Source organism: Halictus rubicundus, chromosome 5 (assembly GCF_050948215.1).
Source record: "Halictus rubicundus isolate RS-2024b chromosome 5, iyHalRubi1_principal, whole genome shotgun sequence".
Lineage (NCBI taxonomy): Eukaryota > Metazoa > Arthropoda > Insecta > Hymenoptera > Halictidae > Halictus > Halictus rubicundus.
This window is the reverse complement of record NC_135153.1, coordinates 7,399,449-7,415,108: the sequence shown is the minus strand read 5'-3', so window position 1 is coordinate 7,415,108 and position 15,660 is coordinate 7,399,449. Positions and strand designations below refer to the sequence as shown.

At 44.4% G+C, this 15,660-nt stretch overlaps 1 protein-coding gene across 9 annotated transcripts; it reads right to left on the bottom strand.

Annotated features, from left to right (window-relative positions):
* Positions 1-1,376: 1,376 nt before the first annotated feature.
* Cag (cag) lies at positions 1,377-7,272 on the bottom strand. Of its 9 annotated transcripts, none has more exons than XM_076787883.1 (5): positions 7,155-7,272; positions 5,586-6,545; positions 4,094-5,451; positions 3,751-4,013; positions 1,377-3,185 (listed from the first exon to the last, which is right to left on the bottom strand). In XM_076787883.1, the coding sequence occupies exon 2, from the start codon at positions 6,509-6,511 to the stop codon at positions 5,801-5,803; it is 711 nt and encodes a 236-aa protein (XP_076643998.1). In that variant the 5' UTR covers positions 6,512-6,545; positions 7,155-7,272; the 3' UTR covers positions 1,377-3,185; positions 3,751-4,013; positions 4,094-5,451; positions 5,586-5,800. The 9 variants fall into 9 exon arrangements, with proteins under 9 accessions (XP_076643998.1, XP_076644002.1, XP_076644000.1 ...); XM_076787887.1 differs by having other exon boundaries at positions 4,107-5,451; XM_076787885.1 differs by having other exon boundaries at positions 3,751-4,268; positions 4,883-5,451.
* Between the last annotated feature and the right edge of the window lie 8,388 nt (positions 7,273-15,660).

Below are 15,660 nucleotides of genomic sequence, written 5' to 3'. Positions count from 1 at the left end.
GTGGGGTTCGCGCGACACGCTACCGCTCCGATCAAGTTGGAACGCGTGCGTTTTCACCGTTCGATCGTCCGTGTGCGCGTGTGTTTATCAAGTTCGTAACAAGCCGAATAGATATCCGAACAAGGGAGAGCCGAGAGTGTGTACTTTCAGTGGGTTCGGTGTGGTTCGACAGTGTTTGACACAGTGTAGATATCGAGGCGAAGTGGCTGGCCCCGCTTTTTGGATAAGCTTCGTACACACACCGAAAAGGTACGTACCGTACATTTTTGTGTCAACGATTCCGCGAATCGATTGGGGGTCAGCCTGTTGCTGCTTTCGATCGGCTGCCCTTCGTTTTCGCGTTCGCGTTCGCTCGATGGGAACGAAATCCGATGGAATTTCGTACGGTCTGCTCTTTCTCAATGGTAGAACCGACGTCGCGTGGACGGCCGCGATCGTCGCAGAAGCCGAGTTTGTTTATCGTCCTCGGCACGTTCGATCGGCAAACAGAAAGTTTACGCGCGCAAAGGTCGACGGGTCACGTGGGACATTTCGTACGCGAGATTCAGTGATCCGTCGATGCCAGGAAAAAAATGTATGATTCTCGTACACACCGGATCCTCTTTCGTGGCTCCGTGTTCCGTCACGACCGAGGAATTCCTCGCAAAATTGCCTGTTCCGACGAGAAAGGCTGATCTCCGCGAGATTAGGGGATAAGTGTGTCGCGTCCATTCAAATTCGGGCCCCCCCAGAAACACGCGTGGACGCCTTTGCGCGCATGTTTTGATTCCGCTGGTCATTCTTTTTTCTCCGCATTCCTTTTGTCCACCTTGTTGAAATCCCGAAAATAATATTATATTGTCTGCGATAGGGTTACCATATTTTCGACAATACAGAATAATTCTAACTTTTTTCTTTTTTCGTTGAAAACGAGATTTCCTTGTTTACAAAAAGCGAAACAAGTGTACAGCAAGCGAACGGTGCTTTCGCGAAACGGTTTTAACCAGTTAACTGTTTTTGGCGAGTTACACTCGTCATAAAGAAATGGCAATATTTTCTGTTATGACGAGCATACTCGTTGGAAACAGCTAACGGGTTAATTTCTGCGACGCAATCTAGGTACACATTGTTCAAAGAGTTCGCAACAGCTAACTGGTTAAAACCCGGGGGGACTGCTCGACCGAGTTAGGAAAGTATAGGGACGGCAGCGAAAAAGAAACGAAGGGTCGCCCTTCGGTACCTGGAAAGTTGTGCAGAAAAAAAAACGCGAACGACAGTCTCAAAACTTCCAACTGACGGACTCGCTGCCCTTGGCGGACTGTTCAAGTATAGTCGCTATTGATGTGGTTAGTATTTAATCGACAACCGAGAATATCAGGACATTTAAACCAAAGAAGGAGGGTGAAACTTTCTGATTTATTTAACCTTTGCAAATGTTCGAGCAATAAACTTTCCCCGCCTTCCAGGGGCTGCAACTTCTTATAAAAAGAGGAATTCCCGAACAAATAATTCGAATTGGAATGATCTTGTCGCGTTGCGAGGTCCACATCTGTCTCGGAGGGGTGAAGACTTGCAACATCTGGATTGCCGGCGTCGGAGGGGAAGTTTTCCATTTTCCTTCCGCCTATCAGAACTAGTTTCCCATCGGATGGCGATTATAACGGGTCGAGAGCGTTGGTTGCACATGAAATTGGAGCGGACTTCGATCCTTCGCTGAACGGTACCCGGCATTTGATCGGCCTTAGCCTCTGCGTTCCACGAGGAAATAATATTACTCGCGTGCTCGCGCGAGCGCGCCGTTGCCTCAAGTTTCTAATGAGCCCCTCCAGACCTGGCTGGCCCGTTCCTCTACTCGACGAATACCGTAATTCTCAATGGACGTCGTTTTTTCCCCTCTTTCTCGCTCTCTCTCCCTCTCTCTGCCTCTTTCTCTCCGTTTTCTCCCTTTCTCGCTTCGTATTTTCTTGCCCCTACCAATCAACCCTCCCCCCTGGCGTCGCTGCACCACTACCAAAGCATTTCGAACCGTCCGACGGGCGAAAGTAGCGCGTGTGTGAAGCCACGGCTAGCGATGGACTCGATCCAACAGAGAACGATCTTCCCGGTCGCCTCGATCAATGAAAGAAAGTGAAAAGACCCTGCGAGGACCCGGCCTGCTTCTCGCTGCGCTCCATTTTACAATAGAACAAATCGCATCGGATATCCACTCTTTTGTTGCACCACGCGTTATCAACCTGCTACGATTCTCTACCGAGATCGACAGGGCGGACTTAACTCCTAGATAGCGATGGCATCCTCGCAAGTAGGGCTCCGACTTGCCGGGTCTATAAAAGTCGAAGGCAATCATTGGTCTCGGGATTTACAAGGATTATTTGATTCGCTATCTAGGAGATACTACTGCTAGATGATAGAACCTCCTACGGACGTGGCCTTGATAACACGTTGAAAGTGAACTCGGTAGACGGTGGATTGTTCTTTTGTTTTCTTGACCCATGATGATTTAAAACAATTTCCAAGTTCGTTCCGCTGTCGACAACTTCGCAACGTATGCATCATATTCTAGGAAATTACGTCAGTCCCGAATCTTCAACGTACAACTCTTGGAATACCCGAAGAGCACATTTTCTGAATCGTTATCAAGTGCAAAGAGCACGAACAATCCACGGATCGTTTATCGCTTTGATAAGGATAGTTTACAGCAGGATTATCGTCCGTTTAAAAAAGTTTAATGCCTCTGTTTCTGTGGCCTTCTTCTTGTTTTCATAAGATTCTTCGGGATTAGAGCAGTAGTAGCGCATTGGTTCCATCGCTAGGAAACGTTAGTTGGAGTACTAGCTGGCGAAACGTAAGTACGTTTCTGATGCGTGCGCGCGCGAGCGCGATCACGTTTTCTGGGGAGTTGCTGGACCGCTCTCCGGGCATCCCCTCCTCCTTTCGCCGTCGTCGTCGCTACGTGGAGAGTCCGAGGAACGAGCAGAAGCGAGAGGGAGAGAGAGAGAGAGAGAGAGAGAGAGAGAGAGAGAGAGAGAGAAAGATCCTTGGCGAGTCCTGGAACTCAAGACGAGCGAACCAACGACTCCGGTTACAGACTTCAAGGCTTGGCGCGTACTCCCGCGTTCCATCAATCGTCGATTTATGCGTATCGGGCAAAATCTGTACGCGTGCTCTCGTTCCGTCGGGATTCGTGCCGCCATTACAGGGTGAACCTGTTCCAAAAAGGTTTCAAAGTTATCAGACTCGTCCGCATCGAACAGTAAACAAACCATCGCTGTAACGTTACAAAATATTGGCTCACGCCAAAAGTAACAATACTAAATTCTTTATATGCGTTCGCTACTTTTCATCCGACTTACTCATTGCTGTTATAAACCCATAAAATCCGCACTCTAGACGCTACTTACGGGATGACCTAATAATATTGTTTCCGATTTCTACGTCTGCACAAAGCAAAGAATTCTCGGAGAACCTTGGCGCGACCTTGAGTATAACAATTTCTTTGGACCACCCTGTACATTTTAACGCGATAGAGAACACGGTGGGCCGAAAGGGAAAGGTTCCGGAGGGGGCGAGAAGAGGTATAGGTGAAAGGGGCACGAGTTATGGGGCTGATTTTCGTCGTAGATCCCTAACGACATCTGATCGCCGTAATTAGTTGCATGTCCCCGGTACGTGACCCCTCTTGGGTACGCGTCGACAGAATACGATATGAAGGAAGAACGAGCGGTCTTCGTATCTGGCGCATACACGCGGCCAGACTCTTCTAGTACCTACCTAGACGCCGCGCCGCGTCGGGCCGGCAGCGGCGACGGGGCGACGGTGAATGTAAAACTGCCGGAACGCATGCAGGAATGTAGATTTTTCTTGTCAACTTTCTACACGCCTCTGACGTCACCGGGGATCATTGCCGAATGCATTAACGCCGTTGAAAATTCGACATCTTCGTTGGGGGTCAACTTTTCACCGCTCCAACCCTCGAACCAATGTTACGTTTCCGTGATTTAATCAACCCCCTGGCACTAGGATTTTCTTTACATCTACAACAATTTAGAACTTCTTCAACATTTCCTTCCAGAAATGGGAGATGGAAATGTTTGTCTTAATATTAGTGTTAAACCTCTGCGGGCAACCTGGGTTGTTTATGTCCAGTGCGAAATTTCGCTCTTGAATTTCTTTCTTTCCAAGATTCATTTTTTCCCATTAATGCTTTAAACATTTGGTGTTCCAATGATTATATATTCGAATAGAGACTTCAATACGTATTCCAGAATTTGTATAGATTTGTTTAAAACCTAGAACAGTAAAAAAATTAGTCGTGAACAAAATACAAGAAGGTCGAAATACCACTTTCAACAGCATACACCTCAATTTCTCCATTTTTTACTTCGCTAAATGAAATACTTTGATTTTCTAGAATTGTTGAGGCTCCTAGTTGGGCATTCAAAGCGTTAACAAAGAAATGGAATAAAAGTCGGCGGGCCGACGAGATAAAAAGAGAATCGAAAGCGGAGATTGGACAAATGAATGGCCGGCTCTATCGGCCAAGATTCCGTGTGTAATTAATGCAGGAATGGCGATTAGATAGAGGAGCGAATAGTTTTCAATTGGCTCGGCATAGCACTCCTATCGCGGCTTTTCAGAGTTGTCAGCGTGAAGTTATTACTCGAGGCCCCCTCCCACAGATACCGTAACATGAAAATATGCTGGAAATGCATTCGGTTCGGGCGAGATACTTGGAAACGCTATTATTGGCTAGATCTATCTTCAACTTTGTTCTCGGCGATTGAACCATCGCGAACTTTACACGGTCTGGCAACGAGTTTCACCTCGTAACGAGAGGCACGCCGGCTCGTTATCGATATGCATCCATCGTGTACCGAGGCAAATAGAAAAATCGTGTACACACACAAGTTTCATTTCACTTTCCGGCGATTTCGCCTCGCGTGAACGCCGCTTCTGTTTGCGCAACCATCGTGCCCCTAACTCGTTTCGAAAGCCACCAGGGGCCAAGTTCATTGCGTTCTGTAGCGTTCGCATGAACTTGGCGTGAAATTCTGCGAACAGACCGGCTAATTTGATCAATCCCTTCGCTGTAATGGACGAGATAAATCTGCTCCATGGTGGCAAGAGTTGAGAAGTATTTTTTCATTGAGAAGAATCGTGAAACGTTGATGGAACGCGGCCCGGAAAACTCACCAAATCGTATCGAAACGATGCAATAGCTTCACGGTTGGAAAACTCGAAGGATTCTTGCGTCTGGAAGATCCTAACGGTGGTTGCCATCGATGACGGTCTTCCCTCGTTGCTGAGCGCGCATAATTTTGTTGAAAATCAATGGCCCGTTAGGAGTTGAAGGCTTTTTAGGGTCCGTCGAGCGAATCGGAGCGACGGAGCGGAAATTGGAATTGCCGCGATTCCCAAGAGGCCCGGGGATCCCCGGGTTAGCATCTCGTAGAGAATGTTCACCTTGGTATTCTATTAAATTAAACTGCTATCAGCGCTGTAATTGGATGACGATCATCAAACAAGAATCATCGGCTCGTCGTAAATAGCTCGGTTACATAAAACAGATTAAAACGAGGACTTCAGGTAGGATGCCAGGTACTTACATGGTATTTCCTTTAGATTCGAGCCATCGGATTAATAGCGCGAAAAGTAGGATAATCGCTGCAGCCCCTTCTTCATTAAATCCTACACGTTTTGCCACAACGATTCAATAAAATGTAGAAGTGTAGAAAAATATCGTGTATATGCAGAATTTACAACTGTACACCGTGAATAACTGTTATTTTTGGAACTGCTTCAAGCCCTGTTCTATAGTCAATTAACACTTCTTTGATGCACGATCAAATAAACGTCGCAGTGTAATTAATTCAGCCTCCAATGTATCACCTTGTCGATCAAAATATGTAATCAACTTCTCAAGCATTACCACTGCCTCTGCATGGTCCAAGTTCTTCAAATCTTCACATCTACTGCGCAGGGAACTTTGAGTGTCCTCTTCATCCTCTGTTACTGAGCATATGACCATCCTCTCTGGTTCATAGTCATCCTCCAACAATGGACGGCAGTTTGTTTTCTCACTAGAAGTGGAATTGCTCAAAAAGCATTCGCTAGAGAGGTTCAATTTTATTCCATGGCGGCCTTTCCATCTTCCCAACCATCCCACGCTTGCGGTGAAGGTGGGATCTCCACCCAGCTTTTCGTTAAGGCTGAGAGCCTTCTTTCTCAGCATTGGTCCTGAGATGGCAACACCGTTCTCACGTTCTTGAACATACCAAATGTACAGAGCATTATCTAATGTTGCATTTTTTGCCTTCTTTATTGTCCCTCTATTGTCCAAGCCGTCCCTGGACACCATTTTAGCGCAAAAGTCTTCTATTTCCTTTCTGTTCTTTTTCCAGTCCGATACGGTAGAGGTCCCTACCCCCAGGTCGATGGCTACTCTTTTCAGCGATTCGCCATTGTCAATTCTAAATAAGGCTTCCAGCTTCTTTTGTATGGTTAAGGTTACTTTTTTTCTTTTTCCTGACATACCTAGACGCTCGGATCATAGAGAAGGTTGTATCCTGTAACAAACATTCCAGTACTCTGTAATGAGCAAGCACTGGAAAACTATTTTTAGATGGTCATGACCTACTTGGTGTATACCTACCAGCAACACACCAATTAATGGCATCTGTGCAACAACAAATGATTCTCCTTGAGCGAATATAAATAGTTTTCCGAGAGGAAGTATGCATGTACTTGATAATTAAATTCCTCTGCCAATTGGAATTTCATAAATGTATAAAGACATTGTGGAAACATTCTAAGCTCTTATTATAACATTTACAGAATGTAATTTGTTCATTTGACTCAGTTATATAGGATTTTATAAAAATCATTGTATGACCGTTTGTTTGTAATCATTGACAAATCATGTAAACAAACAATACGATTTGTTCAGTTTATTTACAAATGGTAGTATGATCTGTAGATTCGAATGGTCATCGAAAAAAGACACATCATTTACTCAGTCAACATTTATTGTTAGAATTATCAGATGTTACTCGATTGACAATTGAATCTTTGTTTTATAGGTTATGTTATTGTGACTCGATATCGTTGATATTTCAGTTCGAAGATGAATAACAATGTGAATGCATTGAAATTACAATTAGACATTCCGGACTTACCCTGACAGTGCTACAACGACGTTTATCAATTAATTATGTTTATATTTACATTCCAAGTGTCATCTGACCGCAAATCGAAATACCATCTTGCCGGTAGTGTCCTCTAGCATACATGTTAGCAAACATTGTCTGTCAAGAGTAGTGCGGTGTCAATCCATTAATATTTAATACAAAGTTTGCTCCATTAGACATTCAAATTGAAATAAATATGTAGACGTTCCCAGGATTTGAATTTCAAATTTCGAAATCATTTCTGCTATCTCTACAACAGCACCTAACAAACATAATTATGTTTATTCTTTGCTAACAAGTGGAAAAGTCACACATTTATTTTGTAAATGCCTTATGGTGGTACTTGTCACTCAAGCCAGGTAACATGAGAAAATTAAAAAACGAATAAAGCATCTCCTGCTGTGGCAATTTATTTGAATTTATAAAGAGTTAATGCAATTACAACTGATAGCATTAATTGCCCAATGACACGATCGCCAATGTCATGAATTTGTTACTTCATTAATATAATTATATCGGAGAAACTACAGAAATACAATATCCATAAATCTTTTGTCTCTTTTAGAAAATTATAAGCGACAATGGTATTCTGGTCACTGTAGCCGTAAAATAAATCACGACGCGGGGGTTTAAGAAAGGGCGGTCCATTAATGAAAATTCAAATCGCCTAATTTGAAGGCCCCGAAGCCGAGGGACTTCTTAGATGATGTCCATTGTATTCAGATGGTTGTTGCACATTTCCCCGTCGAGAATTCATGCAACCAAGCTCGGGAACGACGGAGCTAATGTGGCGCGTGGGAGTAACGGCAGCCATTAACGCGAAACTTACAAAGGACACCGCAAACTACTCGTTCTCCCGTAGATCAGAATGCGAGCGTGTAGATAGCGTGAAGCAGATAGCCGGCTTGTAAGCATTTTCCGCGGCATAATACGTTTCATTCAGTCACGCCCCTCGTAACCCGTTGACATCCAGCGTGTTCCGCATAATGCAAGCGGAATCTTTGACCGTGAGGCGGGAAACCACTTTTCACTAAAACGTGCCAAACAAACATCATGACACCTGGTTCCCTTCGATTCCACCATCCACAAACGTAATTTTAAAAAATACCACCATACAATGTGGGAAAAGGAAAATATCTGCAGAGATGTTAACAGTATATTGATTTATTATGAATCGTTGCAGAAGAAAATTACTTGGAGCATTACTAGCAGTACTAATTAACTAACCGTAGACCGGGGATTTTATGATAAAAATGACCAGATGAAATACAAAACTGTGAAAACATTTAAGCAATCTAAAATTCTCACTGTACTACTTCCAGCACATTGGGATCATTGTAAAAAGAAATAAATGTCTACATGCAGACAAATTTTAGTTTGCATAAAAATCCGAAGCCTAATGGAACTATCGGTAGAAAGCTCGCATACGTTTCGTAGAAGGTTGACGTTCGTCAGGGAGCAGCTCGGAGTTCACGAAAACCTGCGACACCGTAAACGATCCTCCTTCCCAGAGAACCAGTTTAATGAAGGGTTCGATAAAGCGATACGAGCTCGCCTGGTCCCCGATTCCGTGAGATAATTGCATAATGCAACTGGTTGCCCAATCCGCGCCGTGAAAGTTATAATTTAACAATTAACGTCCGCAGGAAACCGAGTGAATCATTCGTTGGTCTCGTAAGACGACGATTCTTGTGCAAACGGGGATCGCCGGACTGTGGATTATATCAATATATACAATCAGCGGATCGTAACAAGCCGAAAGAAAAACGTATGAGTTCATGTTCAAGAATGACGACGGGAAGTTGTTATAGCGAAAAACACTAATCGAGGCGACATTTTTTCGCGGAGGTGGCGGATCGACGCTTCCGAGAAACCAATGACATCATCTCGATTAATGAACTTGGCTAAATGGATTACCGACAGGCAAACACCATGATCTTGTTTCACAGTTATGTAAATACAGTGTTCCGCAATTTCACGTTTAAAGGGGTGGGGATGGTTTTTGCGTAAATTTTTAAGAATTTTGGAAAACTAACGAACCCTTTGCATTGGGATTTTGCATACATATTTACCGGTAGTTGAAGTACATGTATGATTTTTTTTTCAAGTGAAAATAATCAAAATTACTCGAGCTACATATATTTTTCAGAGTACGTTTTAAAAAGCACCGGAGCGACCGGCGGTAAACGACTTCCGACGTTCCTCTGGCGTTATTAACGATGGGGAGTCATGCGAGCCTATTGTTCAAGCAGAACGAATGTCATCGGCCGTGGAAGTCGCGATCGAGAAGCTTCCCGCGATCGATTCTGAATCATTTCTAAATCGGTAGATTCGGTAATTCTCGCGGATAGAATAATAACGCGATAACGAGGCGTCGCGCGATTAATTTCACAACGTTTATGTAAACGAATTCGCACTCTTATCCTCGCTGTTTGCCGCGCGTATTATCGTCCGTGTGACTCGATCCGATTGTATATTGCTCAACGCGGCAGTGATTTCATAGCTGAATCGCGACCAGGAAAATCGACGAATATAGAAACGATGAATACGCAATCGGTACGGACAGAAAAAATGATGCAGCTTTTCTCCGCAGGCGTGACGGGCTAGCTCGCACAGTGGCACGGCACTGTTCCACTTCCCATAAAGAAGAAACGCTTCCGGCCGGGGGCAGGCACTGTTATGCTAGATGAATGAAGGGCTCGCGGCACGGTATCGTAAAAAGATTACGCCTTCCTGTGCCCGTCCGCGAATTTCGTTGATCAGCGAACGGTGGTTCACACGCGAGGCGCTAATTACACGGTGGCGAACACGGAAAAGAGAGGCGGACCGTCGGAGGAGGAAACCTTCGAACGAGCATATTCCCGGCTTCGGTTACCTCGGGACTCCAAAAGTCTTCAATTCCCAAGTGCTAATTCACCGGTCTAATTGAACCGAGCCCACCATGAGCCGATCGTCTTGAGTTTGCGCAGCACAGCCGCCATATTGGATGCGCGGACTCGTCGTTGTGCAAAAAGATGCAATTCTTCCTGTTTTCGTGGTCCTGGTAATCATCGCTGAGAGACTCTTGACATAATCGATAGAACAATCGGGGGCCCCAGTGAAGTAGAAATTGGACACGACCTATGTCAACTCTACGGCATAGACTCTTCTTACGCAAGTTTCAAACGCCTACGGTGCTTCCTTTTCTCCATTCTATTATTTCACTCATTTACATTACTGTAATTAATGATGCTATAATTTCATGGTGTGTAACAATCGTGGTATCTCTCAGCTGTTCGGGCATACAATTTTGGTGTTAGGGGGGCCCATAAGTAATCAATTATTTTGAAATCCAAAACAAACTTTCTAGTAAATTCAAGTTTTTTAATCCATTATTGTCACATATATAATTTATAATCCATTATAAATTAAGTTGCATTAAATCCCGCATGAAAATGAAAAAGTTTGCAATGACGAATGTGTTGATGGTACGGACGCCACCATTTTATTACAGGGTTGTAAAAAAAAATTATACTTTTTAGAATGTTTCGAACAGAGGCTGGTTTACCGAAAACTGTAAAAGAATACGTGTTTCCTCTTCAACGATCGGTACAGAACTAAAGGCAAAACAAATTCTTTGCAAATAATTGATTACTTATGGCTACCCTTAATGTTTTCTGAAATAAAGGAGAGATACCACGTCGGACCGTAAAGAGTTAAACTGGCGTTTGATAGAATTGTACCGTACTGTTCACTTCGAAGTTTTCATCCAATTTTTCGTCTGGATTGATTGATTCTTCTGATCGCATTTCTGATCCTGAAGCGATGTGAAAAAGTTGGCCGGTCTCCGTAGATTCGCGATAAGGTAGGGTGACTACATTACCGTCAAAAAATGGTTTCACGTGCTTCAAGTTTTCGTCCTTAAATAAGAACATTTTGTCGCTGTTAAAGGGCTCATTCGAAAGAGGAAGGTTCAATCTAGTGCTCGCTGGTCAGGAGCTGCCGAGATTATGCAGATATTTGGTAACATAAGCGTTCGAAGTAGGCAAAAAATTGACGATGTGCATGTCGTAGAATCCAAGCATTTTTATACCATTGGATGAGTTTTCTGATGTCGAGACCAGCGCGCACTAGAAAATATCTCCAGCTACAGTTACAATTTGTCTTGATTCTGTTGCGAGATAAAGGCGAAAAACTTGGAAGCACGTTTCAGAATTCATAATATCGATCATACAGAGCAAAAAATGTGCCAAGTCGGATCAAGACCAAGACGGATCTTAAGTCTGTGAATGGAAATGATTAATTAAAAAGTTACGTGACTACCCTGTGCCTTTAAGGGGTCGAAAGAAGGAAGAGTCTCCGACAAGTGCCGCTGGAAAGAAGAAGACGGCGACAGTGGATCGCGAGGCGAGTCGACCAAATATAGGAGTGTCGTCATATCGTTTGAACTTGCCAGACCTTGTCGCATCCTTTCCCCCTCCGACTGCCACGGTAGACGAAAGTTTGCACGGCGCTATCGATGTCAAATAGTAGGTGGTGTCCCTTTCCAGCCGGCTCGGGACGCGCCTCGATCATAATACGGCTCGGATTTCACCTGGCCCCGGCGGTCTTCTACGTTTCTGGCCTCTTCCGGCGTGGTCACCGTGTTTCCGGCCCTGCTTTCGGCTTCCTGCCCTAGCTGTGACCCCCAACTCCGTCCAAGTCGCGAGAATTATTCTACTTCCTTCTTTGATAGTCTCTGCGGCCTTTGCGATCGCGTTATCGAACGATTCGTCACCTCCATTCAACCCGACGCAACGGAGAAACGCGAAAGCTCCTTGTTCTCGACGTTGCTTCATTCGAATTTTCTAACATTAGCCCCGAACACTTGATTTACAACTTTTGAATAGTCTCTTGAAAATCAACGATTCACGATTTCTCAATGCGTTGTCCAAAAGCGACAACAATTCCATTCGTAAATACAGAAATTATATTAACCCTTAGCACTCGAATGGTGACTGTAAGGCACCGCTAAAAATTGCTGTATCATTATTCAGAATATTTTTTACATTATGAAATTTGTTTGTATTTAACAAATTACTAAACATTGTACGAGTAAATCGCACCATATTCGTATGTATAACACGAAAAATATGTACAGGTAACCCTCCTATAACACGGTAGATAGGTTCCTAGAAAATGCCATGTTGTATGAGCCAGTACAACGGGGGGGGGGGGGGGGGGGGGTTACGATCCGAAAACATTAAAAACAAATATTTGTTTAAATTCTACATAAACAACTTAATTTTTATTAAAAATATAAATGTATGTACAATACAAAACAAAAAATATTATTTTAATTTAACGCAACTTTAATTTAATTGTAGCCGTGTTGTAGGAGGGCTCCCGCAATTTATGAATCGTGTTATAAGATGCCGTGTTGTAGGAGGGCTACCCGTATATATAAAAGGGAAATATTTTAGGTCGGAAGAAATGTTTCGTTTTGAAGTTAAAATAGCTTCGAGTTCAAAGGGTTAACAAAAATTTGTACCAGTTTCTTCTGACATTAGTGTTTAAAAGAAAGTTATCGAGTCTCTGTTACATACAGCTCGGTCACTGATACGCTTCCAGCAGATAAAGCAGATTAACATTGCCCGTAAAAGCAGCAACGGAGTGACACGAATCGTGCTGTTCAGCCAATTGTCTGCTTTCCGCGAGGAATGCCCGTCTCCCAATGATCTTTGCCGGTTAAATCGCAAGCGACTGTGTAGCCAGCGGCGAGAATCATTCGCTTCGTCGGCCGATTATCGATTTCGGTCATTGTTCCCGCACGGAAAAGTACCGTGTTTCGAAGGCGGAGAAGTGGCTGTGTCGATTACGTCAAGAATTCTCGCTGGGTTGTCTCGTCGCCTCACGATTATCTGGTAAAAGCAGCGGTGACGTTATGATTTATGAATTCGTCGTACTACCACCGTCAACCTCGCGTATCAGATAAAGCCCAGATGTTCAAACACCTTCGCTGTAAAACGCGGCCATAAAAGGTTTCCCTTTCCGCTAGCATCGTTCCGATCTCTCCGCCAATCTCTGTACGTATATTACGCTTGAACTGCGAATATCATTCATGTATTTCCAGTAGATGACATTCAAAACTGTGAAGGGATCAAACAAATTGTTAAACATTCTCAAAGAACGTAACGAACTTTGCTCCTGGTCTCTTGCAATCGATCTACGAATCTAGGCAAGTTTTATTTTGCGAGAAGGAAAAGGATACACAGTGCAAACGATCTAAGAAAATGGTTTAAAAAAAGAAGAATAAATCGCCTGACGTTTCTTCGCGTCGACGGGTTAATTTCACGAGGAACCGGCGAAGATCGGGCGATAGAAAGCGAAAAGTAGGGGCACGGCTAATTTTATTTACAAATACGGAAGCCCGTATCTCCGGGACGGATCTTGTAAATGTTTAATCGGTGCGCGCTCGCCGGCAAACAATTTTCACCGGCCTGGAGGAGAGCCGTTCCACGACTTTCATCGTTGAGCTCCGCGGACGCCGAGCCGCGCCGGTACCGTTCGAACTTGTTTGCTCACCTGGCGAATAGGAAGCGTCGAGATTCCACCGGAAGCACGGTGCATGCGCCACGCTAGAAACAGAGAAACTCCCGAAGGGTTCGCAACATCTAGATACAGACTGGAATTCTTTCGCAATCGATCGGTCGCGCCGATCCTCGACGCTTTCCGCCGCGCCGGCGAAATCCATTGTTGCGGGCCCATTACAAAACGCTTTATCGATGGAACCGGTTAGGGTTACGCTGCCTTAATTAATTATCGATCCTTACACTTGATTCCTAACCCTTGGCTACGGGCGTCTGCCTCAAAACGAAACTTCGTGTTGCGAATTTCCATTTCCGTGGTCGATTTTCTAAACTTTGAATCCATGGAAAAATCTTTCTCGCTGATTAGATTTCATCGTGTCCAGTATCGGTTTGCGGATGTTATGCGTTTCTGGAGAAAAGTTGTGAAGGGATCAAGCAAGTTGAAGAATGTCGATATATTATTTCGAACTGTATTCAATTTTTCGAGTACGAAAGAAGTTGATGTTTTGCTCCTGTTTCTTGTATACGATCTAGAAAATTCCTGTGGTCAACGTTCCTTTGGAAGACGAGTAGTCGAGTTCTCGAGTTGTTGCGATAGGTAGCTGCGTGTTCAGCTGGATAAAATATCGTCGACGAAACGAAGAAACGCTAGTATTCTGGTTCTGTTCGTTCGTTAAAGTCATCCGCTGGCGATCGCGTTTACAATCGATTAATTCCGAACTATAGGAATGTCTCGTCCCCGTTCACCGTGCAACCACGCTGATCTACGGCTTCCGGTCGCGTTTGCAAACGGTTCGACAATTCCGAGCGTCTACCGGTTGCATCACGCAATGACAAACGCCGTAAAAAAGTCTGCTAAAACCGTGACATCACGCTTGCAAAGTCACGGATGACGGTGCCCTCTGTTCCTTCTCGGAAACGCTGTCGGGACGAGAACTCCTACGCCAATGCGGCGCTCGTCAATTAACATATGTAAGCCGGATTCTAACTCCGCACACGTCAGATGTATCAATGCCTCTTATAGGACCGTCGCGACTGGTAATTAAACACAATTTGTATACAGCCGATCGGCTGCGGAACAACTCGACGCCTTCGCCGCCATTTCTAATGCTGTTTCGCTCGTTGCGAAAATCTGGAAACCCAAACATTTGCCGTGAAACCTCGACACCGTTCAAAGTTACCAATCGTTTACTTAACCTGGGAAAACTTGGAAAAATATTTATCAAAAATATTTTTGACAATTCCGCGGCACACCACAAGCGAAAGCTTGAAAATACATAAATGACGATAACACGTGTATCTTTTTATTAGATAAAAAACGCAATAAAATCGTTCTATGCCGTGGCACACTAGTTTACGTAAAAGAAGCTCAACAATTTTGCTTTGTACATGACCGCTACCACTGTCACAGATACGTGACGTCCACTGTCTCTTGCTTGAAGCTAGTCAAATTAATTGCATACGCTTCGTTATGTGAAGTCATAGTATACAATGATGTCTGTGGCCTCGTTCTAAATCGTTTCGATACTCGATGAAATATTTCACCAATGAATTGTTAGCAGCAGAACAATTTCGGGCAGCGAACGCGTCGGATAAAAACGCCAGAAGAGATTGATTTGCTGGACGTGTTTGAGCGGTTCGCTGTTAGGCGAATCGTTAGAGTACAAAGTCTGTCGGTCGGCGATCATTCTCGAGATGACTTCTTCAGCCTCCGGTTTCTCTTCCCGGTGGAGAGACCCGGTTGGCCTGGGTGAAAGGGAGATTTCGATGGGTTCTTTGGGCGGCCGGACGTCCAGTTATCCAAGCACTAACCGTTCCCAACACGGCCCAACTTCATCGATAGACGATGACGACCGTGGTGTTCTTTTTTCGCCTGGTCGAAACCACTGCCAGCGGAACGAACGAACGAACGAACAGTTCCCGCTAACTCACGCTCGTTCTCGCAC

Bases quoted from the DNA above. Each gene is read 5' to 3' on its own strand.
- Cag (XM_076787882.1), bottom strand. From the start codon at position 6,511: ATGTCAGGAAAAAGAAAAAAAGTAACCTTAACCATACAAAAGAAGCTG.